Below are 27,770 nucleotides of genomic sequence, written 5' to 3' on the forward strand. Positions count from 1 at the left end.
GTTTTTGGATGAGGTTCCCGGTCATCCTGATTTATGCCGCACACATATCGACGTGGACGGACGGAAAAATGGTATCATGAATTTCCACCTTAATGTCGCTGCATTAACACATAGCATTTTCGATTCGCAAAACCAGCACTGAAGTAACGAAAGATCTAGCCACGATAAAGCGAGACGCATAAAAAGCACGTTAATATACGCTTCAGGACGAGAAAACGAACTGCTCGCCGGGAATGCTCGCCACCCATGTGGCGCTAGTCATTGTTGTGCTTTCAAATGTAAATGGTGCACAATATGTCAACCGGATGGTGTGCGAGACAGGGAAAAATGACGAGCCATTTTTAGCAACATTCCGAAATCTCACACACCGTGAAGCTGATGATGCTCGATTGTATTCAATTTGGGTGCTGCTGTGGCAGACGAGGGTCTGGCGACGGAGTCCTCACATGCAAATGATAGCGTATCTTCATTCGATCGGTTCGGCCAGACGCTTACGGAGCGCTTTTTAAGCAGCCTGCCAGACACCTTTTGTTGCTTCATAACAGGTTCACGGGATGGGATGAGTTTTCATTTCGCAAATGCTTCCCCAATCAGTATAAACAGATTTTTGCTTTCTTTTTCACGCTCGAGACGGACGGAAAAATGGTATCACATTCCTATGCTGGATGTATTTGGGAATTTATCGCACGAACCCGGAGGAATAGCATCAGCGAGCGAGCGAGCGCAAAGTTGGGACAGGGCAAATTGACCACCGAAATTAGGTCCCCAACTTTTCCGATGACTTTCCGCTCCAGGAAACACGCGGTGACGTAAGCGCATCGGAACGGCCGAATCATTTGCATAAACGAATTCATTCACATTTCCCTTCACGGTTCAAACCTCAATCATCCGGCAAACTTCGCGCTAGCCGTACGAGACGACACTCCGGCATTGGGGAAAGGATGGGATATTTCCGAGATAAATTTAAAACATTCCCATCAATTCCCAAATATTGTTACCCTAACGTACCCATCTCAGTCCCGATAAGGAATGGATCCCGGGATAAGTTTTCACCACCTCGATAACCCGTCGGACGGGGTATAATGAAATGCCCAAAGGAATTTCCGGCTACGGTGCGTAAATGTCAAACTTTGGGAAGGAATCCTTTGCTAGGACTTCTCGGTAAAGAAAGCCTGAATAGGCGCTCGCAAGAAAAGGGAACCGTTTGCTCGATGCCCAACCACGATAAGGCCTTTGAAACTGGGAAATTGAATGGCCTTTGTAGCAAAGCGTAGGGAAACGCATTTATTTACGCCTGGTAGTATACAAACTCGGGACACAAATTTAGAAACGATGCGTGCTCTTTAAAGGGGTGTCGCTTTTAGGCCATTTTTCATTGCCCGGGACAGAAAAAGCTGTAACTGTAGCATGCTCTAGAACTGTGCCACGGAGCTAAGCACATGCTTGAAAGTTAATAAAGTAATCATGCCTCGAGCACCGGAAATATCGTTCTGTCAGGTCGTTAAAAATACACCCCCCACCTGGGCCGCTGGTTTAAAGCTATTAAATTACGTCCGCAAATTTCTAAGCCACACACATTTAAATCGTGTTTCACAGCTCACGACCACCGGGGGGCGCATACCTACATAAATGCATAATCTCTTAATCTCACCATCAATCATACCGGCACGATGATCGCATCTCTTACGAGCCCGCGTAAGGCTTACCTGTGTGGGGGGGGAGTGAAAAAAAATATATTCCCAAGAAACCTGAGCACCCGGTCGGTTGATTAATTCAACCGTTCTGACGTACATCCTGCCACGGACAGGATACATAAATCAAAATACTGCTGATTTTCGATTCATCAATATGCGTACCGGCGAACCCGCCCCGCGTGGTGTATCCGGAGATAATATGTTTACCAGATTATAAGGAATTACATGGAATTCTTCGGTGCTGCTGTAATATTTTTTTTTCTTGCTTCTTCTCATCGTTGCGCCATCGCGAACGCAAACACCCACGCATTAAGTCGTTGGTGTGCTGGAAACATCACGTTTCCATCCCCAACAAGCGGTGAAGCGGCGCCCTCGTGGGCCCATGGGGTTTTCCACGAAACGCACCACCGCAACTCTTTTTGTATAAACAAATCACGTTCCGGAGCTTCCGGCAGGAGTGGGCCCGCCTAAGGAAATGCTGGTGAACGAGATAATTGGGTCGCCGCATGTCAAAGTGTCGGAGGTGCTAATGGAGTACGGTGAAGAGAAAAAAGACATCCCCTACCTCAACGTCGGAATCCAAATCCAACGGTGAATGTGTCACACGGTTTATCACGTTTTACGCGCGCGCGCGCTTGGCAGCCAGGGAGGAAGTCGAAAAGCTGTGGCGTAAGATCTGAGAGGAGCCCCGAAATAGAGCGGAAAAGAACGAGGCCATTTTGAAAAATCTTGAGCGGCACGTTCTGCTGTCTTAATTATATTGTAGGCTACAATCTGGGGCGTAGTAGAATGGTGTCGCCGTGCGCATTCTTGCTGATTCATAAATGATTTTGTTTGTGACTGATTGGATATTTTGTGGAACAGCTCGTCGGTATGATTATGCCGTCCTGCTGCAAGTCAGGTTCTAAACCGATCGAAGCGAGCAATAAAGAAAGAGACGAATCACCCACTATAACGAGGAAGCTTAATAACGCTGCTTTCTTTGGTGATGGAAGAGGTTTTCCTGTCACCCACCTCGCACGGGAGCAAGTGACGCAAGAGCAGCCGTTTGTCGCGATCGCTCTTTGTTGGACGCATTCCATTTCCTTTCGCCGGAAGAGCATGGCCCCATAAATGCGACCGGGGCTGTGAGGCTCAATTAAGCGTACATTGAATTAACCATCCGCACAGGTTCCTGCACCCGTAGTCCCGGTACGCGAAGAAAGCGTGAAGAAAACTAAAGCCACCAGACCCATCGAATCGCTTCCTTTCCACCCACGACCAGCATATGCTTTGCAACCGGCCCCACCCGGGTTGATTCGTGACGTCAGTGCACCAGACCGGACATTGCAGTGCCTGCATGCGAGATGCGAAGGGCGTGGTGTTAGGGCCGTAAACAACGATTGCCCGGGTGCGATGAGCGAGAACGGTCCCGGTCGGAACCACCGGTTTCCCAATCGCAACCGGAAGCAGTTACGATCAGATACGGAAATTGAAGCCATCATTAAGTTAAGTACCTTCGCTGCCCAGCTGGTCAAGCGAGCGCTTCGGCAATAAGCATAACGTACGGTGCGATGGGAAAGCGTATCTAAGGCTGAAGCGCATTATGAACGCCATTGTTCGGGGCGGGAAGTCAACGGTTCCACGAATACAGGAAGCCGTACGGTGCCGGTGGGTGCCCTGTGCCACCGATTGCCGATTGTTGGCAGGAAGAAAAGGCGTACTCCTTCGCCAGCCCGAATGGGGTTTGTGGCTGCCTGAACGTAAACTGCGGCCTAATCAATTGATTACCATCACGGCGAGGTGCTTTCCTCATCGTTCACAATAATCTGCCACTCATTTCATCTCTCACAAAACGATTAATAGCGAAATGTCGTGAAGAGCGTTGAGCGTACGCAATCGATAAAAAGCTCAACTCTGCTACTGTTGATTGAATTCAATTAGCGTGCGTTCTCTGTAAGCACACCCAGTTTAAAGGAGGAGGTGATACCAATGGAAATTAATTCTGGTAATATGATTAACTTCGGTAATGAATGCTCTTAATGTAGCAATTATATGCCACCATGTGAAGGGTGCCAAAAAGGGAAATTAAAGCATAATTTAATTAAGTTTGAGCCATGTGAGAAACCGAAAGAAGGAGTTAATTTAACATAGTCGGTAAACGTGTTGTCACTGTCAACTTCATAGCATGCTAGATACGAGTTTACTTGGGGATGTAAACCAAGCTTGAGATATATTGCTAGTGGAGTGACATTTCACGGCCAACACGATGCATTTTCAGACTCAAAAAAGCTCCCGCTTTTGTTGTCGGTGTAGCTTGGCGTCAGTAGAAAGCACACGGCGTAAGACGTAAAAAAAGCGCACCATGGTATTTGTTTTGCTTACAGATTACGAAACGGGATGCGGTGTTATGTTTGTTCATATTGCCTCCTGTGAAACAATTGACCATTTCCATCCATGATGTGCCGTGCTATTGTTTGGGAGCCGGGCTCACGCGAGCCGGTTCCGAGATCGCAACCTTGGACTAAAAACATCCCAAAACGAACCATCCGACAGGACGGCGCTTTCCCGGCTTAGCTTCAGCTTCGAAATAATATCACGCCTGTCTCTCCCCCGTACGGCCAACTCGCCCAACGGGCAGGAACGTGAGAAAAAGAGAGAGAGAGAGAAAGCGTGATGAGGAAATCATATCTCTGCTACATCAACTCGCCTTTACATCACCTTCGTGCGAGCACGCCACCTCACGAAAATCATTTCCTCGAATGCCCCGACCGAACAAAACAAGATTCTCATTTCGTTGCATCAGCAGCTTGCACTGCTTTTGATTATTTTTGCTGCCATTCCGCAACGATTCTGCCTCGGGCCGCCATCGTCCGGGTGCACGGGAGCCAAGGTTTCAATTTGTTTTCCTTTTAGCGAAGGGCAAAAGGAAACGAAAAAAAAACACACACCCCCACCCGTGAGGAGCGAAAAGCATCAGCATCCTCATTCTTCATCTCGCAGCACAAAAAACCGAGGATCCTTCCTCTTGGCCAGAGCGAAATGCATGTGAAAGCGTGTGTGTGTGTGTGGGAGTACTAGCGCGTATGTGTGCGAGCGAGCGTATTAGGAAGCTTGGATGCGTTTCTTTTATTTAACGTCTTCCATCGTGCGCCGTGCTTGCCTGCGCTGGTGTTGCGGCACGCAAAAGCTAGCCTTCGATACGCTTTCCTTATAGCAGCGCGAAGATTCGAGCAAGAATTTTATCTCCCAAGCCCACCCACCGTCAGTACATCACTACGTCGCCACAAAATGGTGGAGTAGCTCACGTAGCGATGTAGGTGTGTGTTGTTATGTGCCGGGAAAGATGGGATGAAATAGAGATAAAAAAAGCACACCATCGCCAAATCGCACACGTTGGCCTCCGGCGTGGGGTTGTCTCATTTGCTTTCCCGGCTGAACCGAGGGTGGTTCCGTACGGTGCGGGCTCACAATCCCGTCTGCCGCTTCCCAAAATTCAAACAGTTTCATATATCTGTTTGCTCACCGGTTGTTGGGAAGCGGCGTTCGGAAGCGCTGGTCGGCAGCAAATATTCGGACCTTCGCAGCTTTTGCCAGCGCTGGGTTTGTGAGGGAAAATCGGGCGCAAAGAAACGATTTATTATTAAAATCTCATCTATATTCTGTAACTGCGCTGTGTGTGCAGTCGGGTGTAACCGACACACGGCTGCCTCGCTCACGTGGCCACACTCCTGCCACCGTGGCTGGGTGTGTTGGTGCGCGTTGCATAAGGCGATCTGGAGGATGAAGGACGAAGCAAACATCGCCGTGATGATTTCGCCCCGGAGCGCTCCTTATCGGTAAGTAAGGAAGCGAATGCTCTCCGATCCGGTGACTACACCTGGCTGGGTGCCAGGATGCAACCCGAAGTTTACAAAAAAAAAGTGCAGCAAAACCACGGATGCACCTCGTTGACATGAGTCTTGCGTGTTATCTGTTGAACTAAAAGTTAATTGCGCTGGCTTTATGCAGCGACTTTTGAAGTCGAAATCTACGTATGCATAGTAAAAGATTGTAGTCTAATATATGTGAAACTAGTAGCTAAATGTGAATTGCCTTATCGTTGTTAAGCCCCTTATCGTTGTTAAGAATTGAAAAAGAAATGAAAAAGCCTTTATCGTTGTAAAGTATTTTGTTAATATTTTAGTTTTGGGGCTCCCGGTGGGTAGTAACATCGCTTTTTAGGAATTACAAAACAAAAACTGCACATGCAACAAGTGAAAGATTGAACCGAAACATTCCACATCTGCTTCATATACTCACAAGCAGCCTATATAACATTATTAACCAAGAAAAATGACTGAAAATATGACATAAAACATATGCTTTATGGCTCTTTTTGAGCTACTAATTTCGGTATTGATTATCAAAACCCTGAATATAACCAGCCAAAGTCATTTATCCTCTCAAAATTCTATTAATTCATTTTTCCGTTCTCATTTTTCCGATACTTTTCATTTACAGCACCCGAAATCCTAATTTCACCGATCCAGAAAAGACAGAAACACCCTGTGACACTGCTGCTGAGCGGAAGAAATTCGACGTTGGATTTCGCTATCCAAAACCAGTAAATAACAGGAAAACATCATGATCCAAGGAGGCTGCATCTAACTGGTACCTCTACGCATGTGATATCGATGGTCACTCAAGGAATGCTTCGAAAATTGCAGATGATTCCTTCTCACTTCCACGCATTACCAAATTTTAATGTTATCTCCCTCTAGTGCTATCAATCCATATCGCCGCTCACTCTAGCGCATGATAATCCACATCCTACATCGTATGTCTTCTATCTTATCGTTCTAAGCGAACTATGAGATAGCGGCATCGATCTTGGTGGCCATAAGTTGTGAGTTTTTAATCAGGTTTTCATTACGTTGCCAATCATAAATTTCATTTTGAGAATAAAACAATGCAAAAAACTTTATATGATGTGTTTCTGTGTAATAAAGCAATGTTTCGCACAGCTTTGAGTATCTTTTTGAACGAAACCAGATGAAATTACACCGTAAAGAAATGCAGTGTCCGTTTGTCGTACGCGTCAGTTCATAGTGCGGTTAGACCAATCACGTCGCTCGAGAACATTCATCGAGGAGGCTGCACGCTCCTGATACTATCGATGATCCTGCTTATATACTTACGCACCCACGTGCCATATGCAAATGATAATTTTTAATTGCCATCCAGATAGATCCAGCATTGCCAAATGGGCCTTCGTACTGGACGGTCACCGTGCGCTTGAATATTCCGCAAAAAATTAAAACGAGGCCCCAAAAAACGGCCCGATTTTGATGGATTCTGGCCACTTTCGTACCGAGAGAACATGCGTCTAGGAGGCTGCACGCGCCTGATCCTATCGATGATCTTGCTGTTCTGCTCATGCACCTGATCCTATCGATGATCTTGCTGTTCTGCTCATGCGCCCACGTGCAATATGTAAAATAATCATTTTTAATTGCCATCGAAAAAGGTCAACCCAGCAGTGCCAAATGTGCCTTCGCCGCGGACGGTTACCGTGCGCTTAAATATTCCGCGAAAAATTAAAACGACGCCGAAAAACGTGCCAAAAACGGCCCGATTTTGATGGATTCTGGCTTCGTTAGTACCGAGAGAGCATGCGTCAAGGAGGCTGCACCTAGCTGATACCTTGGGCAAGCAATCTCGAAGGTCACTCCAGGGATGCTCTCGCTCCCACGCATTGGCAAATTTGATTGCTTTCTCCCTCTAATGTTATCAGCACATATAGTCGATCGCTCTAGCACGTGCTAATCTGCACCCATCTTATTTACCTTCGATCTCATTGCTCTAAGCACACTATGAGATAGCCGTATCGATCTTGGTGGTCATAAGTTGTGAGATTTAAATAGAATTTATGTTGTTTTTTCGCCTTCAAGTATTATTTTGCACGCAAAACGAAGAAGAAAACTGTATGCGACTAATTTCTGTGATGGAATTCAATATTCTCGCTAGCTTTGAATATCTTTTTTGTACGACACCAGATGATATTACACCGTAAATAAATGCAGTGTCCTATTGTCGTACGCGTCAGACCATAGTGCGGTTAGACCAATCACGTCGCTCGAGAACATCCATCGAGGAGGCTGCACGCTCCTGATACTATCGATGATCCTGCTTATATACTTACGCACCCACGTGCCATATGCCAAATGATAATTTTTAATTGCAATGCAAATAGATCCAGCATTGCCAAATGGGCCTTCGTACTGGACGGTCACCGTGCGCTTGAATATTCCGCAAAAAATTAAAACGAGGCCCCAAAAAACGGCCCGATTTTGATGGATTCTGGCCACTTTCGTACCGAGAGAACATGCGTCAAGGAGGCTGCACGCGCCTGATCCTATCGATGATCTTGCTGTTCTGCTCACGCACCTGATCCTATCGATGATCTTGCTGTTTTGCTCTCGCACCCACGTGCAATATGTAAAATAATCATTTTTAATTGCCATCGAAAAAGGTCAACCCAGCAGTGCCAAATGAGCCTTCGCCGCGGACGGTTACCGTGCGCTTAAATATTCCGCGAAAAATTAAAACGACGCCGAAAAACGTGCCAAAAACGGCCCGATTTTGATGGATTCTGGCTTCGTTAGTACCGAGAGAGCATGCGTCAAGGAGGCTGCACCTAGCTGATACCTTGGGCAAGCGATCTCGATGGTCACTCCAGGGATGCTCTCGCTCCCACGCATTGGCAAATATGATTGCTTTCTCGCTCTAATGTTATCAGCACATATCGTCGATCACTCTAGCACGAGATAATCTGCAACCCATCTTATTTACCTTGGATCTCATTGCTTTAAGCACACTATGAGATAGTCGTATCGATCTTGGTGGTCATAAGTTGTGAGATTTAAATAGAACTTATGTTGTTTTTCCGCTTAAAAGTATAATTATGAACGTAAAACAAAGAAGAAAACTGTATGCGACTAATTTCTGTGATGGAATTCAATATTTTCGCTAGCTTTGATCTTTTTTGTACGACACCAAATGATATTACACCGCTAAGAAATGCAGTGTCCGTTTGTCGTACGCGTCAGTTCATAGTGCAGTTAGACCAATCACGTCGCTCGAGAACATTCATCGAGGAGGCTGCACGCTCCTGATACTATCGATGATCCTGCTTATGTACTTACGCACTCACGTGCCATATGCCAAATGTTAACAATCCAAATAGATTATATACCATCATTGCCAAATGAGCCTTCGTGCTGGACGGTCATCGTGCGTTTGAATATTTCTCAAATATCCCAAAAAAGTCCCCAAAAACGGCCCGATTTTGATGGATTCTGGTATCGTTAGTACCGAGAGAGCATGCGTCAAGGAGGCTGCATGCGCCTGATCCTAACGATGATATGATTGTCCTGCTCCCGCCTTGATCACATGGTGTTCTCCCTCGCAATGATAAGCCGATCTACCGTGCTTTCATGTTCGAAAATTGTGAGTGTGTGATAAGCCTGATAAACCAATGGCTATTAGTAGCGAATTAGTAGAGGTAAAAAACTAATATTGATGAGTGGTAGGGTGGTTTAGAACAGGTTACCTCTTCAAGCCATGCGACCCTCTTACGAATCCTGTCATTTTTAGCTCGATTCGACTCGTTTTGCGGTCTCGATTTCGAGGGTTCTTTTTCAGGCCATGTTTTGAAAATGACGATATCTGTTCAAATGAAGACTTTAATCAATCTTTTTATGAGTAAAGCCGAATTTAAAATGTCATATCACTTTAAAAAAATCCATTTGCATTGTCATTTGTAAAAAGACGCAATTAGCAATATAATGCTGCTCAATTTGATGATTTCTCCATACTCGTTGGAGAAAATTGCCAAAGAGATTGATAAATTTTTGACACGCTTCATTACATGCTGCAAATGAACGAATTGAGCAGCTGAGGATAAACTTATCTGCGTTTGAATCACGTATTAACGCGTCAGATGCATTTCCATTTAATGAACGCTGTTATAATCCTTGATTCAATTTGCGAACCGATAACGCTCATGGGTATTCGATAAAGCATCAAAGAAACACAAAACGGGTTACCGACATGGGTGACGTCGAAATTCGATAGGATTTAATACGATTGTACTATGTGTCCTATATGTATATTTCGAGTGGTTAACTTCAGAGAATAAATGAATCAAAAGAGCAGAAATAACTTTCAAATTAATTAAGCTTTTGGAACTAAAAAATCGATATCGAAATACAACTCGTGTAACATCTCCTAGTAAGTGAATAAGCATTTCCCCAACTACAGCAACAGTTGATTTTTTTAAGCGTTTTCCTCCCACCGACGGTCGAAATTCCGCGCGTTTTTTACTCACTGTTCTCAACGACCCTCAACGCCGGGCTTTTCATAGACCATGGATTTTTCATTACACCCACTAGAGCCATAAACTCGAAGCATTGAGTGCTACTTTCGAGTGTGGGTGGGCAGGAGAAGTCCCTGGCACGGGGGGGGGGAACAATTTTTTCATCGCCCTTGCTATCGCATGCCTGAGGTTACTCGCACTCGGCAGTCGAAATATTTCCCCACCAGCAGGCGTTTATTTACCCTGTTTCAAACATGGGCAGCTGTCCGGTCAAAATCCATCGCACAACCGGTCAGTCACGACATAGTTAACCCATTTCGCTGGCCGTGCCGTGAACAGCGCGACACGAGCGACCGTGACACGTTAAGCCCTATTTACCGATTGAAAACCCGAGGGCGAATATTCAGAAAAGCTCGATTCGGCTCTCCCCCGTAAATTGTTAATTACGTCGGAGTTTATTTTTGGAACTTGTGGTGATTACTTGCGGTCAACCTTCACAGCGACAGTTGGCTGCGCTCTGGTGAGTAATGCATATTAATTTAGCCATTTTTGGCACGCGCGAATGGAAAGCCGATTCGCTTCTCCGTGACAAACCGATTCAGCCACGCGGAACAGAACGGGCGCTCTAATAAAAGTGAAAAGTTTTTAAAATTATGCTCATTGCAGTTCGGGTGGGAGTTGAATATGGAGAATCGCACAAAAAAAAACCAACCAAACGTTCAGCAAGGCCTGGGTAAATTAAAACGGCAGTATCTCGGTAGTTCATTCGCTCTGTCATCTAACTTTGTGGCGGCGGATAGAACCCAGAGTAAGTAATTGAAAACATTCACAGCCGGCAGCCATCGAGCAGTAAAAGTGCGATCCTACTAGTGGCGCCACAGTAATTTAAGAGTTGGCATGAAAATCCTGCGCTCGCTCTCGGGTATGTTGCGCGATAAAACGCAGACCATAAACCCGACCGAACGAATGCCGTTCCGTGAGCGATAGAACTTCAAACTAGAGACCTGCCACAAGGACCCCTTCACCGGTGTCCCCGGTGTCAACCTCGGGTTTATGTGTTTATGTCCTCACGGGACCCGCATAGTGTGTCACACGGTGAACGCAATAAATGTGCATGCTCCGAGTGGCTTTCCGCTATCTGGCCGGTTTGTGCGAAACAAAGAATTCAATTTGGAATGCAGCACCACGGGTAGCACATATGGTTCTGTGCGGGCCGCCAACAATGGTGGTGGCAAACCACAAAAGCAAGAAGGGGGAAAAAATATATATACACTCGTGCCATCCGCGATGCGATGAAATAAAAAACACTCGAAAAGGGACACTTTAAAGCGACGTCTATATCGGAAGCGAAAAATTGTGTTTTCATTTCATTTTCAAAACAAACCATCGCACATAATTAAGAATCGCCTAATAGCATGAAAACGAAAAGAAAACCAAACACAAATAAAGCTTTGATGTTTCGGACACTGCGGTATAAAAAGCGGCGCGTGGATTGGGCGGCCATTTCCACCGCCTCACGAACGACACGCGGCGTTCCGACCACCATTGCCACCATCTCGGCCATCAGCTCATACTCACGGCGAAAGGATACGAGCGGGAGAGGAAAAAAAAAATCAAAACCCCACATAATTAACCAAATTATTCACCTCTTGATTCGTTCGGCCGGGCAACGGAACGGTGGTTGGTGAAAATTAATATCATGCGCCAAAAGGTCAGCGTTGAAAGGGCGCGCTCGAATTTTCGACCTCGCTGAGGCTCACGGCTCACGGCGAAACATGTGGTCACGCACCGGCAAAGTTCCAACCCGCGTCGTAGGCACGCAGTTTTGCAAACTGCCTTCTTGCTTTCGCCTGCAGGGACGCTCCCGAAGCAAGCGAGACAGGTGAAATAATGATGGAAAAACGGATTAGGTATCACGAGTGTTGCCCGGGCATATGTAGCTTTCCATTTGGGCTCGCCCTTTCACCTCTGTCCGGGCGCCTATCAGCAACACATTCGGGTGGATCGAACATGGATTCCTTCGAGCAAGGGCCTGGATGAGCCGGTAAAAGCCTGCAGCAGCACAGGACGGCACAGGACACGGATGGGCTAGCAATTATCGCAGCATAATGAGCTTGCTCACCGTGTGTGGGTGATGGATGAAAAATAGCTTCGTTTCGGGAGCGTAGGGTGGACCATCCACTCAAGACTACTTCTTTTTTTTTAACCCTTCGTGCAAGCACCCGTGGAGACCCCCCCCCCCCACATGAACCCGCACAAGGCCCTCCCTTGGCCTATTTTCACGAACAGCTGCGAGAGAGAACGCCATAAAATAATTATGATTCATGCTCACGATGCCCGTGCGCACGTAAGTGGCTTGATCGCAGTCGGCTGTGACGACGCACACTCGCACATCGTGCTTAATTATATGGATGAAAAGTGAACCACCCCCATTAGGCGGAAGCGCAACAAACACACGTACACAGAACGCCGGAACGATCGGTCCGAGCGCGAGTGAAAATGGTGAGGCCATAATTTTTGGAGCTTATTTAAGATGAATCACCCGCACAATAAATCCTCCCGAGCTTGCGGGGTCGATGCGAATTTTATACCAGTTTTATTTCGGTTGAAGATTAGCTATTAAAAGAAATTGGTTAGCATGCCACAAACAATCTCGGACAAAAGCTTGCTTCGGCAAAGTTAAACGCGGTGAAAGATTATAATTTCCCCCGGTAAATTGTCTAAGCCGCTTCCGCTTCAGTTAAGGATCAGTTAAGGAACCGTCCGGTAATCATGGACCACCGCTATAAGCTGCCGTAGTTGAGCGAAAACATAACAAACATTCGGTCGAATTTCTGTTTTCCACAAGAAATCGGTACGATGGTGAGAAAATCCGATAAAAACGAAAGACAACGCAACTGAAGCGCCATAAAAAAAAGGCGAACAGCACATCTAGCGGTTCTTCTCGCTCTACTCTCGGCACTCAACTATCGCCGACTGCAAAAAATAGGGTTTATTTCGTTTCCTTCTTCATTGGCAGTCCATCCTCAGAGCACATTCCGAGATGGCGAAGCGTAGGAAACGAGAGCATTCGGGTTCGTTTAAAATTGACGACGAAAAAGAATCTACATCTGTCTTGAGCTGACATTGTTGCCGAGCCTTGAATGAAGTCGCCAGAAGGAAAGCAATTGTCATTTGAACCTTTTTCCGGTCGAAGAGATAGGAAAAATTTAATCGACAGTCGAACGAAACGACTTCCGCAAACCGGGGCTTGCCCTTTTCGGTGTGTATGGAAGGCTCGTTCGGATTTGCAGCTCATCGAACGCAGTGATGATTGGAAGCAGTTTAAAAAAAATATCATTATATCCATTTCATCCGCACATTTAACAGCCCGTGGAAAAGCGTCTTCGCGCGAGGGTCTACGAGGGCGGCAAAACGAGCAACTGGGCCGATGTGTTCATTAACAATTACTATCGATAGTATCAGCGGAGATTAAGGAAACATTTTGTCGGAAGCGAACCGGTCCGCTCCGGTTGGCAAGCAGGCATAATGAGAGGATATCGGTGGATAATGAAAATGTGATAACCCGTAAGACCCCAATGTGGTTTCGCAAAGGACCGAGTAATCCACCGGCGAAAAGTAACCCGACTGGGAACCCAACGGGGGCAAACTCTGGTGAAGGCACACCAAAAAAAAAGAGAGATAGTGATAACCACCCCATCCGGTCGAAGGGTTCGCTCTCGAGCGGTTCTAGTTTTCCTCTGGACGGGTAGAGTGGAAAGCAAGTTTTCCCACTCGAACACCAACGAGTGCCGGCGAGCCGTTTATGGTGGAAGCATATGTTTCCCTGTCGTTGGAAACCCGGCTTGGCAGGGAGGGATATTCGTTCCTTTTTTTTTGTGTATGCATGTATGGGTGTTTTCCAACTCATAGTTGTGTTGGGATCGTGTTTTTTCTCGCCAACCTCCGACTACTCTGTTCAGGCGTATCCTGTGCATTCTGGACAGTTTTCCTTTTTTTTCGTGTTTTGTGGATAATCAAAAAGTTTATTACGTTTACCCTTAGGAGGAATCCCTTAACGCTGTAAATCGTTGCTAAATTGGATTAATGAATTGGAGTGGAAAATGATTTTTAATTACGCACTTAGCCCAAGCTCGGACATCGTACCAGGCCGGGTGCGCGCGCGCTCAACCTGGGAATCCGACACCGGAACCGTTCTAATAAAATAATAAATTGTCATGAATCTTTTCAAAACTTTCACCGACCGCCGCTGGAGTGGCGTTTTCCCTCGAGGCCGATGAATCGTTGTGGCCGAGATTTTATCCCTCGTATGTGGCGATGTGGACTAGTCGCCACCGGAAAGCTTCTCGTTTTCATATTTCCTACCGCTTGCTAGCGTCATCAACGCCCAGTGCGGGACGAACGTGACTTGAATGTTAATTCTTCGCGATGTGCTGGGATGCTTTGCTTTTTTTCCCGTTGTTGTTGCTTCTTCACTCTCTTCATCACCTTTATCGACGGTTGGGTTTATGTAACGTAACAAAATTTAACGCCACACACAAAACCCACGCAGCAAATCGATAAGTTGGAAATATTACCACCCCAAGTAGTTCGAGTAGAACGCGAACCGTTCCAATACAAACGATCGAGCTGATCGGCATGGGGAAGAAAAAAACATCTCCGTAACGTAAAGCAGATCGAATCACATTCCGGCGGCAGAATATCCCGTAAAATATGAGCGCGCTATTATGCGCCGCGGCATAGCATGAATGACGGGGAAAAGCGAGTACCTTGCACCGGTTCCCAGCCCGTTCCCAAACCGTTTTCAATCCCCAATAGCTTCCGGCGAGCGGGGTTGAAAAGTCCGGACCGAAAATTTAGCCCGAATGGACGAGTGCCAATGGCACGGGCCGACGAACGAATAATTTAAGGTATTATAACAAGCAACAAGCAGCGGAAGGTTTCACACGGCAACACGCTGTTGATCGGGGATCCGAGAGCTACGTGAGTTATCATAAATCACTTCGTCCCGCCCGGCAGGTTCTTGGCCTTTGCCCGATGGGAGGTGGTAGTGGTGGTGGCGAAAAATAGAACCGAAACACAACACAACAACAGCCACCTTGCACGCCTTTGCTGGCGGACCTCGAGCTCAACCTCGAACGCCCGGCCCCTGTCGAGAGCTTTCTTTCTGTTGCTGGCGAAGGTGATTAATTAGAAATTCAGTTCGGAAGTTGCTTGTTTGCATACGACACACACACACACACACCGTGAGCGAAACAGAACCGGGTGGGCATAAATATCGAACGCTCCGGAACGGCACCGGAATGGACGAAAGCACCCAGAACTGGCACGGTGCGCGTTCGACAAGGGAAAGTATTCGCCTTGGGGGGAATCGCGAGTGCCAACGAGAGAGCTTGCGCGTTGATTGCGATTTCATTGGAAAAGCTCGATGTAAGCGTGAAAGCAGGAATTAGAACGGCTAACACTCGTGTCGACGAGGGGTGAAAATAATTGAACTCATGCCAAATGTTGCTCCCGTTTCCGGTTTCGTGCCTGGGGGAAGGTTTTGAAACCGTGCACGTATGTGTTATCTGCCTCACGAATCTTCGCTTAGATTGTTGGAAAAGTGATAACACACGGCAGAGTGAAGAAGGGCTGCGAAAAACTAAACCACCTGTTTGGAAGCATCTCGAAAGTTCGATAGCATCGCAACAAAAAAAAAGCAGGCAGCACTTACCTCTTCGTAGATGAAGTTATCGATTTCCTCCAGCGGCCGGCCGTACATGTCGTCGGGGAAGGGTTCGAATTTGCGCGGCAGCAGGGCACCATCCTCGACCTGTACCTTCGATCGAGGATGAAAGCCGTACTCCCGCACGAGCTGAATGTGACGTGACTCATGTTTGTCCTGGGACTTTTCGGTATACGCAACAACCTGATGCTTTGCAACTGCGTGAGAGAGAGAGAGAGAGATGAGAAGAAAAAAAAACCGTTAGCGAAGTGGGCACCGAAAAGAATATCAGTGATAAATGTAAATGTAATCATGTTGCGAAAAAACAAACAACCTCCCCTGCGTCGGTTACAATAAGCGATTGTCGATTGTGTGGTGTGGTTTTATTTTTCGGCCCACAAGAACAAACCCTCGCGACCACACGGAACGGTTGGTTTGGTCGAGTCGAAGAAAACCTGCCGGTGAAAAGCCGTTCGAATCGTACCGTGCCAAACTCCTTTAAACGATCTGTCAAACGCACAACCACCGTGGGCATGGGCTGGTTGTGCCGCGAACCGGTGCAAATAATTTTAAATGACGTCGTATCAATTTGCCTACATCGCTCCCGATGGGCCCATGCCGTGAAGTTGTTGCGGTTTGCGTATCACATTTACCAGTGAAAGCAAGCAAGCGATCGCATTTGCCCCGGGGTTGAGTTTCTCGTCTTAAGGAAAGCCCGACACCTTTGCCAGTGCCTGTGGTCCTTCATCCGGACGCTCGGATTGATAAAGACTGTAAATAACAATGCGCTTCGAGAGTCTTCGTTGGTCTTCGAGACCGTCTGAGTGTTCGCCCTGCCCGGGCATGAAATGATTCAATTCCAATTCACCAACCATAGCCCGGGTGCTATTTATATCGCCCACGGACGCTCACGGAGACGAAAGCCGGCCGGACCGTGGGGGATCATCATTCAATAAATTATTTTCCCGTCAACGGGCTGTTAAACGGTGTGGAAAGCGCCAACGACTACACGGGCCATTTTACGCAGCCCACAAATGGTCACACCGAGCCAACTCCAAACCGGCAGCGGTCAATTTTGGACACTGTTTGGTCATTTCCTTATCGGCTTGGCGTGAAGCGACCTTTCGCTAGCGGGTTCTTTCCCACATGGCACACCGTTGCCGTGAGATGGGTTACGGGTGACGCCATAACTTACACTGGTGATAGGTTGTAAATTTATCTGCACCACATTTCCAACCGGAGCAATAAAGCCCACCGGCGAAGGATGACGCGGTAGCTCGTGCGGGACGCTGGGTAAACGACTCGCACCCGTGAATGTCTGGTGAACAGGTCCGGAATTCAGTGTGGTGCTATCGAACCGGACAGGCGTCAGTTTGGCGAACGACACGTTCATCCAGCGACTGCCAGTTTGCCGGTATCGGTGGGCCGTGTACGAACGTATTGGCTTTAAGATTCGGCCGCGAAACCACGCTAACTGCGAGCTATTTTACAGCGCCCAACTCTAGTGGATGATGAGGTATGATAAATCTTCTAAACGAGATGTGGCCCACAGCTGCCCAGTATTGGCTGGTTTGTAGTTCAATGTAAAACGTTTCCAAGGGTGCTGCGGGCAAACCTTGGAGCTTCAACGCTTCAACACTCCGCAGCCGGAAGAGTCAACCATAATTTATTTTAATTGAAGCACGTTGGCAAAATAAATAACATATCAGCTTGAGCAGCTTAGTGACGGTGCCACGGGGACGTTGTGCTATACGCCCGTGAGTGGTACGTGTGGGAGAAAACCATCCCACGATCGTTCGCTCAGCATCGATGGAGACGCCTGGTGTTTGGTGGATTTAGGTTCGACAAATTGAACGTCATGCCTTTTGATTGTCGTGGCTGGTTGGTGAACATGTAGCTTAGCTTCGGTTCACTGTTGTTGCTCCTTATCAAACACAAACGTTCGTCTAGCGGACGTGGAGTGTCGAGCTGGACCGGGTGCTGGTGATACTGAAGTCGTGAGCCATTGTGAATTGCAACAATATCCTTGGAATTAATTATGATACCCATCAATTAAGCACATTGTCATAATGGCCTTTAGCGTGGAAGCGCAAGCAAAACTATGATAAAGCTCTTGAATCGGTTTCCAGGAGGGATAATACGCTTGCTCGTTCCACCGATAATCTTGATGGAATAAAATTAAATTCAATTATTGCTCACGTCTAAATTAAGCGATCTGCCAGTTAGTATAAGTGGAAGATAGATGGTAAGCAATTAAGGTTGCAAGCAACGATATGCCATATCAGGCGCTTTGACATATCTAGTTTCAATAAACTGTCAGCATAATCAACTTCAAGGGTATGTTTGAGATTCAGCTAGAGAAAACTACTCTCCCGAAAGTACTAAAAACAGCTTGTCCCTGTAACAAAAGCTATCTTCCATCGAGAAGTTCGAGAGAAAGCTACTTGACACGGAAGAATCACTTGACATCATTCAATTGCAGCACCGTAATGAGCTGACAAAGCGTGTTTGCATTTGGTGCTGCGCGATAAGAACAAAGTCCTGCACTATAACAAGCTGCTTCAAAAGGGTTATTAAGAAAAGAACACACAAGAGCAGCACCGTTGAGAATGTAGGCAGATATAGCGCACTATCGATTGTTCACCACTACTCGCTGGAACGTTCTGCTTCGAAGCATGACACGTGCTTGACACACCATCCGCATGTGTCGAAACATATTTTCCTAACAGCTTGCCTTCCAACGAGGTGTGTGTGTAATTTTGCTTTTGCTTCCACGCAGTCAGGCGTTTCCTCATTATTCATTATATCACTACTTTGGAGACCATGAGTAGAAGCTTTCTGTGTATTTTATAGGATGCGCCGAAAGGGCTGACTATAGGAAGTATTATAAGAAGCTTTTACACTTGCAACATTTTTTTTGGTCTACACAAACACAAATTTTAATAATTTTAACCAATACATATTATATTTATAATCGTTTAAACTAAAGAATATATTACTCTATATAGATTTTCGAAACAAATCATTATCGCTTAGCCATAACAACTCATGAAGAAATACCCAAAAACTTCTCATATTTCAACTCTCATTTCATCATTATACTTAGACCATAGACCTTCACACATACATCATTCTTTTTCCCATGGTTGGTGCGTCGTGCCCACTGCATTGCACAAGAGCTTCATGCAGAAATTTCCACTCGGAGGTATCTTCAAAAAAAAAAATGATAAAAAATGAATCCATCTTGTAAAGACTTCCTGGCAGCTGATAGAGGACAGTAAGGAACTCACTGATACCCGACAACCGTGCTTCTCTGCGCTGGTTCAGCTCCGCCAACGAAGGTATGACATAAACGGAAGGTACGGTGTAATGGCACTCAACGTGAGCAGGTGCAGAAGATTCAATTTTTACGCTGTCACTTCCTACCAGTCTCAGAGACGCCAAGATTGAATAGCTGAGCTAGCTTTTGCACCTTGCCAATCGAAGCACCCGATGCACCTTGTTCTACATTGTAAATTATCGCGAAGGATCTTGAGTATCTTGCATATTTTTTTTTCCTTAGACCTTCCAATCAGTCTTTTGCAAAGAATCTTTTCACCACTATTCGCATTGATTTTCTCGCCGAGAGTCCAATTACATTAGAGTTCTCTTTTGTGCATTCCTTAGATTACAAATGCATCAGGCTATTTTGGAGAAGCGAAAAAACAAACACGTGGCGTATTTTTTTAACTTATAAAAATGTAAAGTATAAAAAATTTCATAGTATATACATAACACTAAAATCTCCTCAAACCGTCAACTTCAGCTACTTGCAGCATTTAGACCAGCACTTTTGATATTGCAATCGATTTATCGGAAATGACCATAACTCTCCCTCGGGAACCATTACTCTTCATCTTCTTCATTTCATCATTCAATCTCCGGTCCTTTTATCGGGCTAATGGACTTTTCAGGACTTGTTTTTTTCGTTCTTCACTTTCGCGTTTAATGCCTGACGATTCTGATGCTCTCGTTTCAAAGTTCTTTGCTGTTTGTGACTTTTCCTCGAAATCCTTTTACGAGCGCTCGTGTAAAATATTACAGGCAGCTGTGTTCTATACGAACAGTTTGAAGCAATCAGAAAAGTTAAAAGAATTTGAATGTTCTTTTTTGCTATGACACGTACAAATTCATTCGTCAAAAATTCTTCGCGTTTCATGGATGCCTCTCAAATGCAAGCAGATGCAGATGCGCATTCATCGCACCTCTTCCGGAAAAGTTCAAGGTCGTCGGTATTCAGCATAGTGTAAAAACTGATGACACCATTCAGAACAGCTTTCCTGCCGTTTGGAAAACTTTCCCCACGGATTGCTCACCCCGGACGCGGGCCAGAACGACACCGCGCTAACTTTACCCGCAAGAATGCAATTGCAACCGGCTGCAATGGTATCGTCATCAACAGGCACTGAGTGTGGCTGAATGCCGCTCAAGAGGAGTGGGAATAAAAGCGCACACTCACCCACGCTAGGGCCCACTAGGCCGTTTGCGATTGCAGTTGGAGCAATCATCTTGAGCACGATTGCAACCCACCATCACGGTTGAAGTTGCAGCCCAGATGCCAATAAAAGATTCCGCGAACAGACAACAATGTGAAAGTTCACCATTCTGCGCTGGATTCCGCGTTTTCTCATTTGTGGTCGAGCCGAGGCGGTCGTAAGTCGGCAGTTATATATTCTGATCGAATGAAATCAAGATTGTGAAGTTGTGCTTTCTTTGCTCCGGAGTACCGGAGCTTCCAAGATGAAAAATCAAGGCTTCAGGTTTGAGTGTAAAAATATCGCAAAAAAAAATGTCTACATTGCAGTACATATTGGTGCAATTTGTTATCAAGCGCAGCTTAAAAATACGAATGACGTCAATCGTGGGCTTTTTTTTCAAGAATGTGATTTGGTTTTTATGAAATAGAAGCATTGATGGGCCATTTCGTTGAGCTTAGATGCTTTGTTGAAACTTTAAACAAAATTCCTTACAATATCTTGCAGGTGCAGTAGTTTCGTCCTTGACGTTAGAAAATTCAAAATATATTCATAGGATGGATCATCGTTAAATAACACCTGGAAGGCGGAAAATATGAAACTAGCAGCATTTGAATTCTGATCAGCCATCAACAGCCCTAAGCGACGATTGCATCGTTGATCCATCGAAAAAACATCTATTCCATGCCAGGCCCGTTCTCTTTTGTCCATTTCTTCAGTCAAAACGCTCGAAGGCAGAAACAGAACTGCTCATGACAAGCTTATTACAGTGCGTAGGAAAAAAAATCCCTCCATCCCACGATCGTTCGTGAAAAAGACGGCATTTCAATGTCATTCTCATCATTTTGCGATGATTGGTTTGATAGGCAAGCGAGCAAACGATAAATGGTGTATGGATAAACGCGGCTGCCTTACCGACGCACGGACGTCTTCGCTTTCTGTCGGTAGAACCTTTTTAACGTTTGATATCCTCGTTTTTCTGTCACGCACAAAAAAGGAACACCAAAAAACTCCAACCGATACAATGTCAATTTTTGTCCGGGTCACAATCTACGGCTCCACATCACTGCCCGGGTCGCAGCCAGGGACGGCATAAATCTTCGGGACGGTAGGTCGTCCGTTTTTTTTATATCTTCCGATTCTTCCGATAATCCAATGATATGGGCGTGAAGAATTTAGCCCAGATCCGGGGCATCTAATTCACAATAGAACCTGAATCCCCTTTTTGCTGCGTTCGGCGATTCGGCTAATTCTCCACCGGTCGGAAGAGGCTGAGAAGGCGAGATTGCTATTTCTTATTTTTTAACAACATCAGCACACGGTCAGACACCGGAGCTCTAACGAACCTGTTGAGGTAACGAATTGCGATCGAGAGCGGAATTTCATTTCGGGCACAGCTCAAGTTATTGAGCCATCTTCGTTTGGCTGGAATGCTCCGAGATAATCGATTTTCGCATTGATTTGTTAGAGCTATCCAAACAATTTGCGTCAACCGTTGGATCGATGTGCAAGGAGTCAGTATGAGCGAAATTCAATTTTCGGTGAGATTATAGCCATTTTTCACGGTAGAAGATTTGAGAATGTCTATAATCTGCGACATAAACGCTAGCAACGCAGTAGCAGAAGCGTTTTATTCACAAATTATGCTTAAGCTTGCTTAAGACTGCTAAATTAGCAAATGTTATTACCACGTTACTTACTAAAGCGATGGAAAGTGATGCACCAAAGGAGTAATTAATCCTCGATAGCCCGCTTAGCGGCACGTCTCATCTCGCAACATGTTTAGGAACAACTTAAACTGAGCTAAACGCTTATCGTACTATTTTTTGCAAGCGTCCGTTTACCAACCCAAACGAAGGCATCACGGTGGAAAAGTACGTAACCCGCACAAGTGGTCAGATTTATTGTGCAAGAAGCACAAACAGACTGGGGCTCAAGCCACAAGTACGGTGGTTGCCGAAACCAAACCCTTCCAACCGAACCAATTTTCCGTAAAACCAAACTCCGTACCGACCGAGGATGCACTTGGAGCGCTCACGATGGCTAAGGATAAAAATGCTCACCAAAAATTTCGTTATGCGACCAAAAGCCACGCAATCCCAGCAACCAGTGCCAGCTGAAAGGGTATAGGTGAACCATTCGGGCGATGTGCACGAACCACCGTCATCATCATCATCATCATCATCACCATGCACCATAAAGCAAGACCAGCACTAGAGGGAAACAAATCCTTCCACTTTTGACTGCTGGCTCGGTGTGGGTTCCCCGAAACGGGAATCCTTTACCGGGAAAAACGGGATCACTGCGAACGGGAGCAAATTTTGATCGTGGTGGAAAAATCCTTTAACATGTGATGCACGAGCGAAACAAAAAAAAACACTTACACGACGTAAAACGTGCCCCAGCAAACGATACGGTATTAACGCTCTTATTCCTGCACCGTTTCGCTAGCGGCTGTTCTCGCCAATTCCGAGCCGAAGCAAATGTATTCCAACCTATCCCGCTCAATCAGTTCTATCGGTGTGGGTATTATTTTTGGCTGCGCCGGAAACCCAACGGAAGCCAAAGGTCTCCAAGGGACCTTCCTTCGCCTGCCAATTTGGATCGAATGGAGAAAGAAATCATTCCTAAATGTACCGCCCCATCCGTACATATGTCGTGGCCCGCTCGCTATGTATTGCCTGCGTGGTGAGTAACGGAAAAATCAATGAAGCGTATAAAATGGAGCGATATTGAATTTTTCATTCAAACCACCGCAGCACTAAAACTGAACCGGATCTCTCATTCCCCGGGTGATCGTGAGAAATACGAAAATTTGCCGCATGTTTCCGCTACGATTTTTTCTGTTCTTCTTCTTGGTCTTGCCTTGCTTCCTTATCCTCGGCCCCAGTCGAAAGCGAACTAAATCGCACGGAAAAGTCAGCCGTCTCAGCGTCTGCGGTCTCGACCCCGGGGTGAGTTGTCGTGTGTTCTTGCTTCTTTTTTTTACCCCCGGTTCGCGATGGTTCCTTTTCGTCGCCACGCGGTGCGCGTTTGCGCTAGCGGCAGCTCGATAAGAAATAATATAAAAATCATCCCTTATTATTTACAATCGCACAGCCGGTTCGGTGCGGGTTTGGCTCCACCGATGGTAACCAACGCCCGAGCTGGATCAATGAGCTGAAGTGTGCTCGCTCAATGAGGTGAATAGAGAGAAATGAGGTCAACGCAGTAGCGCCAGGTTTTATGACAAAAACCCGATGGGTAATATTAATAATTTAACGACCGATCGGGATCGAAGGAGGCGGAAAATCGTAGCCAAACGCGCTCCTGCTGGTTTCCTTTTGTGCAGCAGTTGAGCAGCATTTTTTTTTCTCTAGCAGCTTTTCTCGAGCTTTCCATCCATCCAAATATTTTGACACAACGGTGCTCCATTATTTCTAGCATTCGAACTTCATCAGCAATTTCGGGGAGGAGCTTTTGTGTGTGTGTGTGTGTGTGTGTGTTCTTTTCACTATCTTCCGCTCGACGTGTCGTGCATGTCATCGAAATATGTGCCATCGAGGAAAGCCTACGCGTCTACTCGATTATGCTGCGTCATGAGGCTGTCACACGGTGAAATTCATTTAAAACGACATCCAACACATTAGCTGATGGCAGTGGTGGTGATGGAGGCCCTAATCATTTATGCTGAGCCCATCATCTAGCCCTAAGCGGCAGATTTTATGCTTTGACCTTCGGGATCGCAGATTCTTTCGGCTTTCACGATCCATTTCTCATCCTGCACCGGTCTGCGCGTCGATGACTATTCTTAGCTGCTATTTTGGCAGGAAATATGCCCGCGTGCGAAAATTTCGTCCCTCACTCGCTTAGCTAGCCTTGGCCAAGACGCGTTTGGGCTAGATTGTTTCCTCGCGTGAAGGCTTTTACCTCTAACGGGCACAGCAACATACGAGCCACACAACTCGATCTGACACATTTGACAATATTAAATTTGCTACTGGTAGCATGCGCTTCAAAAGCCTAAAGTTTTTTCCCCATCCGTGTTTTTTTTCCTCCCACTTTAAGTCATTCTTTTCGACATTTTTCAGGCTCGAAGATGCTCGCTGATTTTTTTTCTTTGTTGGGGCATTCTTCCAGGTGATCGCTTTATGTCAGGACGTCACCGTACACGGGCTGGGATAAGGATACATATTTACACGACTCGACGAAACCAATCATGCCGACGTCAAGTGTAAGCCCTTTTTTCCGAAATTTTGATCGGATTTCTCCGGCATCATCGCAAATCGCCGATTGCTAGTCAACTTTTCGCATCTTTTTCTCGCTCTTCTTCGTTTCAGCTTCAGCTTCATCCCACCTGTCACACTGCCGACAGGTTCGGATTCTCCGGACATGCCTCCGTTTTCTCCGTCCAATTCATCACAGCTCAATATACGGAGCAGCGTCAGGCGTCGACCGCTATCGCGCTTCTGCTCATTGTTTGCCCATCGTGCAATCGGCGTCGTTGCGAAAACATTTGGGATGGTGCAAGAAAAATATGTATTTAGGATTACCGCGCCCCATCTCTTCGGTTCGCACCGCCGGGAAAAAAGGGTTGAAACTTGGCCAGCCGTCCGTCAGCCGGTTCGGGTTTCGTTAGAGAGAAAGCTTTCCATAACGAAAAAAAAAAGAAGCACTCGTATATATAGTAGCGCCCGCAGGACAGGCCACTGTCAACCGCAACCAACCCGACCGGCTCCGCTTTCGGCCGAGAAGAATAATATTGCTCTAAGGCCGCCCTTTCTTTGCAGGACCAGCTCCGTCGGAGGGGAATATTTTCAATGCTTCGCCACACCATGGCTATATCTATCATGATTTGTCCGCCCATTCAACTGGCCCGGGGTAGATGGATGAGATTTTCGAATAAAAATATATGCCCCGACCGCTACCGGGACTGCCGAATCGTATTTCTAGCCGATAAGGCCGGGACCAAAGACACTGCCGGCAAATTTACTCCTTTACTCCTACACCCGTGCACAGACACACTGTCAGTTCATTTTTTCGAGTTTTTGTACATTCTCTCTCTCTCTCTTTTGTTCTCGCTTTAGCTCTTTTCCCGGCGTACCCAATGTTCCAAAATTTGCTCCATTATTTTCTCGGAAGCGTTTTGACGAAATCCGGATGCTCGGAAACTAGCTGAATCGGCGAAAGGCTGTGCACGGAGACGAATCGAGCGGGTGGCCGAAGGTCGGTTAAATAACGTATCCTTGGGCCCGGTCCGCAATCTTGCACCGATTCTCCCACCGACGCAATCAGGGAGAGTTCAGCCTCACGTAAGCTGCCACCAACGGCCCTGGGTTCGCATCCAGTTAACACCATGATCCGGTTTACAAAGCGCAAAAAAGATAAAAGCCAACCGTCAGGCGGAACGGACGAAACGCACGAGCTAGGAAAGCTGGGAGGTGGTTTTTCGCGACCAAGAAAAGGTTACTTTTGTGGTTAGGATTAGGCTGGTTGGTTGTTTTCGTTTTTTTTGTTTTGTTTTGTGTCTCTCCTTTTTGTGTATCACTCTGTTGCCCGAAACCCTTTTTGCTGGTGGACCTCTGATCACCGTACCGCGTTTGGAAAGGGCTCGTAAAACTCGAGGAAAATCGTATTTTTCTGATCTATTCATACCGAGCGGACAGTGAAATCGGTCAAAAGCCACCACAACCAGCCAGCGATGGGACGACCGTACAAATGGGACAAAGCATCGGCCGGAAATCTTATGTACGGCTTTATTTAACGATCTAAACTATTGTTAGTGAGCGTTCCGAGTGGAAGCAATTACAGTTGTGATGCAAAGCAAACACAGTGGAAGAGGAAAAATACGTTATTACCCGTTCCCTCCCCACCAATCGGTACGCATTTTTCAGTGAAATTGAAACGCGATTCCGCTCCAAAACACCCACGTAAACTCGTGCCTACCGAGAATACCTGGCTGGGCAGATAATTTCAAAATTAATTAAACCAAATTGCTTCTCTCGAATGTGCCGTTCTCGAATGGAACGATCCGTTCTTCGGAACGCTGCGCACCGGAAAATGAATTAAAAAAACAAAGAGTTACCTTCCATTCGAGAGCGTAGGCGGTAGGGAGGCTGAGCGAGTGACAGTGCTCGATGAAGACACGTCTAAGGTTCAGAATTTTTCCGAGGCATTTGTGTCCGTCGGTACCGGTGTGGCGCATTCCACAAGCACAGTCCAAAGTGGAAATGGTTGAGCCAGGCTTTCGGAAACGGATAAGCGCTCATGTTGGTCGGTGCTGTCGATGAAAGAATCAGCTCGTACATCGAGCGACGAAAACCACACACAGTACACGTGTTTTACTTCTTTTCGCACCCAGGGCAGCCGTCATCGCTTTCGTCGGTACTTTTTAATTCATTTCCCACCTTCAGGTGGAGGAAATCGATGCGGTGCGAATCATGTGCACGTTCATGAGGCGTTCTCGTCCACCGAGCGCTCACAAACGCACCATCATGTCACGGTGCGTTCCATGGGCCGTTTCGAATTTTCCCCGGCATAAAGCACTACCGAGTGGAAAACCCTAACTGCCAGCCCAACCTGCCGGAGGGTTTAATCAAAAATTCTTCCAATTCGCAACACGCACCGGAATGTGCGAAATGATCCGGTGGTGTTGCGACGACAGCAGGTTTGTCTTGACGAGTTCCAACCATTGCCAGCTGTAAGGATCAAATTTATTTCGTGTACCGATGGGTCGAAAACTTACAAACGAAAACCGTCTCGAGCATTCGAAGGCTGGTATCGATTTTCTGGCTGAGGGCTATCCACCCAGCTACCGGCTTCGGCTCTTGACGCAATACTTTTACTCCGGTCACTGTACGAATGAACTTGAATGGTGTTTATTCTTGCGCATAGTACCCCTTTGCGAAAGTGTTCGGAGAAACTTTGCTATTCCGGAATTAGAAAGTATCTAATTAATTGAAGTATCCCCGAAATATAGCTAGCATAAATACTTTCCGGGGCTTTAAACCTCCTTCAGCAGTTCGCAGCGATGCGCGGGCAAGAATCATGCGAACATAAATAAAACCGAAATTAAGATCCATCCCTCGCGCAACCCGCACCATCACAACGGCTTTCGCAAACATGCCGAAACCCGGGCACCCGGGCTCGAAGGAGAAAACTTCAAATTTACTCGAACCGAAGAGTGGCAACAACACGCCGGTGGAGCGAGAAAGTTGAGAGAGTTGAGATTAAAAAAAACACTGCCTCATTCACACAAACGCGCCAAACATGCACGGTTGTGATTACTGTAAAGTATCCCAGCCAAACCTCAACGAAATAAAAACAAACGCCCTGCCATAGCTTGCAGCGCGATCTTGCCAGAAATGGGAAAAGTTCAAACAAACGCAGCTGGCACTCTCTCTCTCTCTCTCGGTACGTTTCGCTGCGCATTAAATAGATTACTTTGCACCCGCAGGGTGGATACGCTGGGTAAGAATTATTACAGATAAAAAAAGAGATAAGAAAAGGTAAAACAAAGAAGAAAGAGTGAGATGAAA

At 46.4% G+C, this 27,770-nt stretch overlaps 1 protein-coding gene across 1 annotated transcript in view; it reads right to left on the bottom strand.

The window, feature by feature from the left end:
- The window catches only part of LOC128724693 (sodium channel protein 60E), a 94,149-nt gene that overhangs the window by 60,109 nt on the left and 6,270 nt on the right, over positions 1-27,770 (bottom strand). Inside the window, exon 2 of the mRNA XM_053818414.1 lies at positions 15,749-15,957. Coding sequence (XP_053674389.1) covers positions 15,749-15,957 — 209 coding nt within the window. The remainder of the gene's footprint in view (positions 1-15,748; positions 15,958-27,770) is intronic.

This window comes from Anopheles nili, chromosome 3 (assembly GCF_943737925.1).
Source record: "Anopheles nili chromosome 3, idAnoNiliSN_F5_01, whole genome shotgun sequence".
In the NCBI taxonomy this organism is placed as follows: domain Eukaryota; kingdom Metazoa; phylum Arthropoda; class Insecta; order Diptera; family Culicidae; genus Anopheles; species Anopheles nili.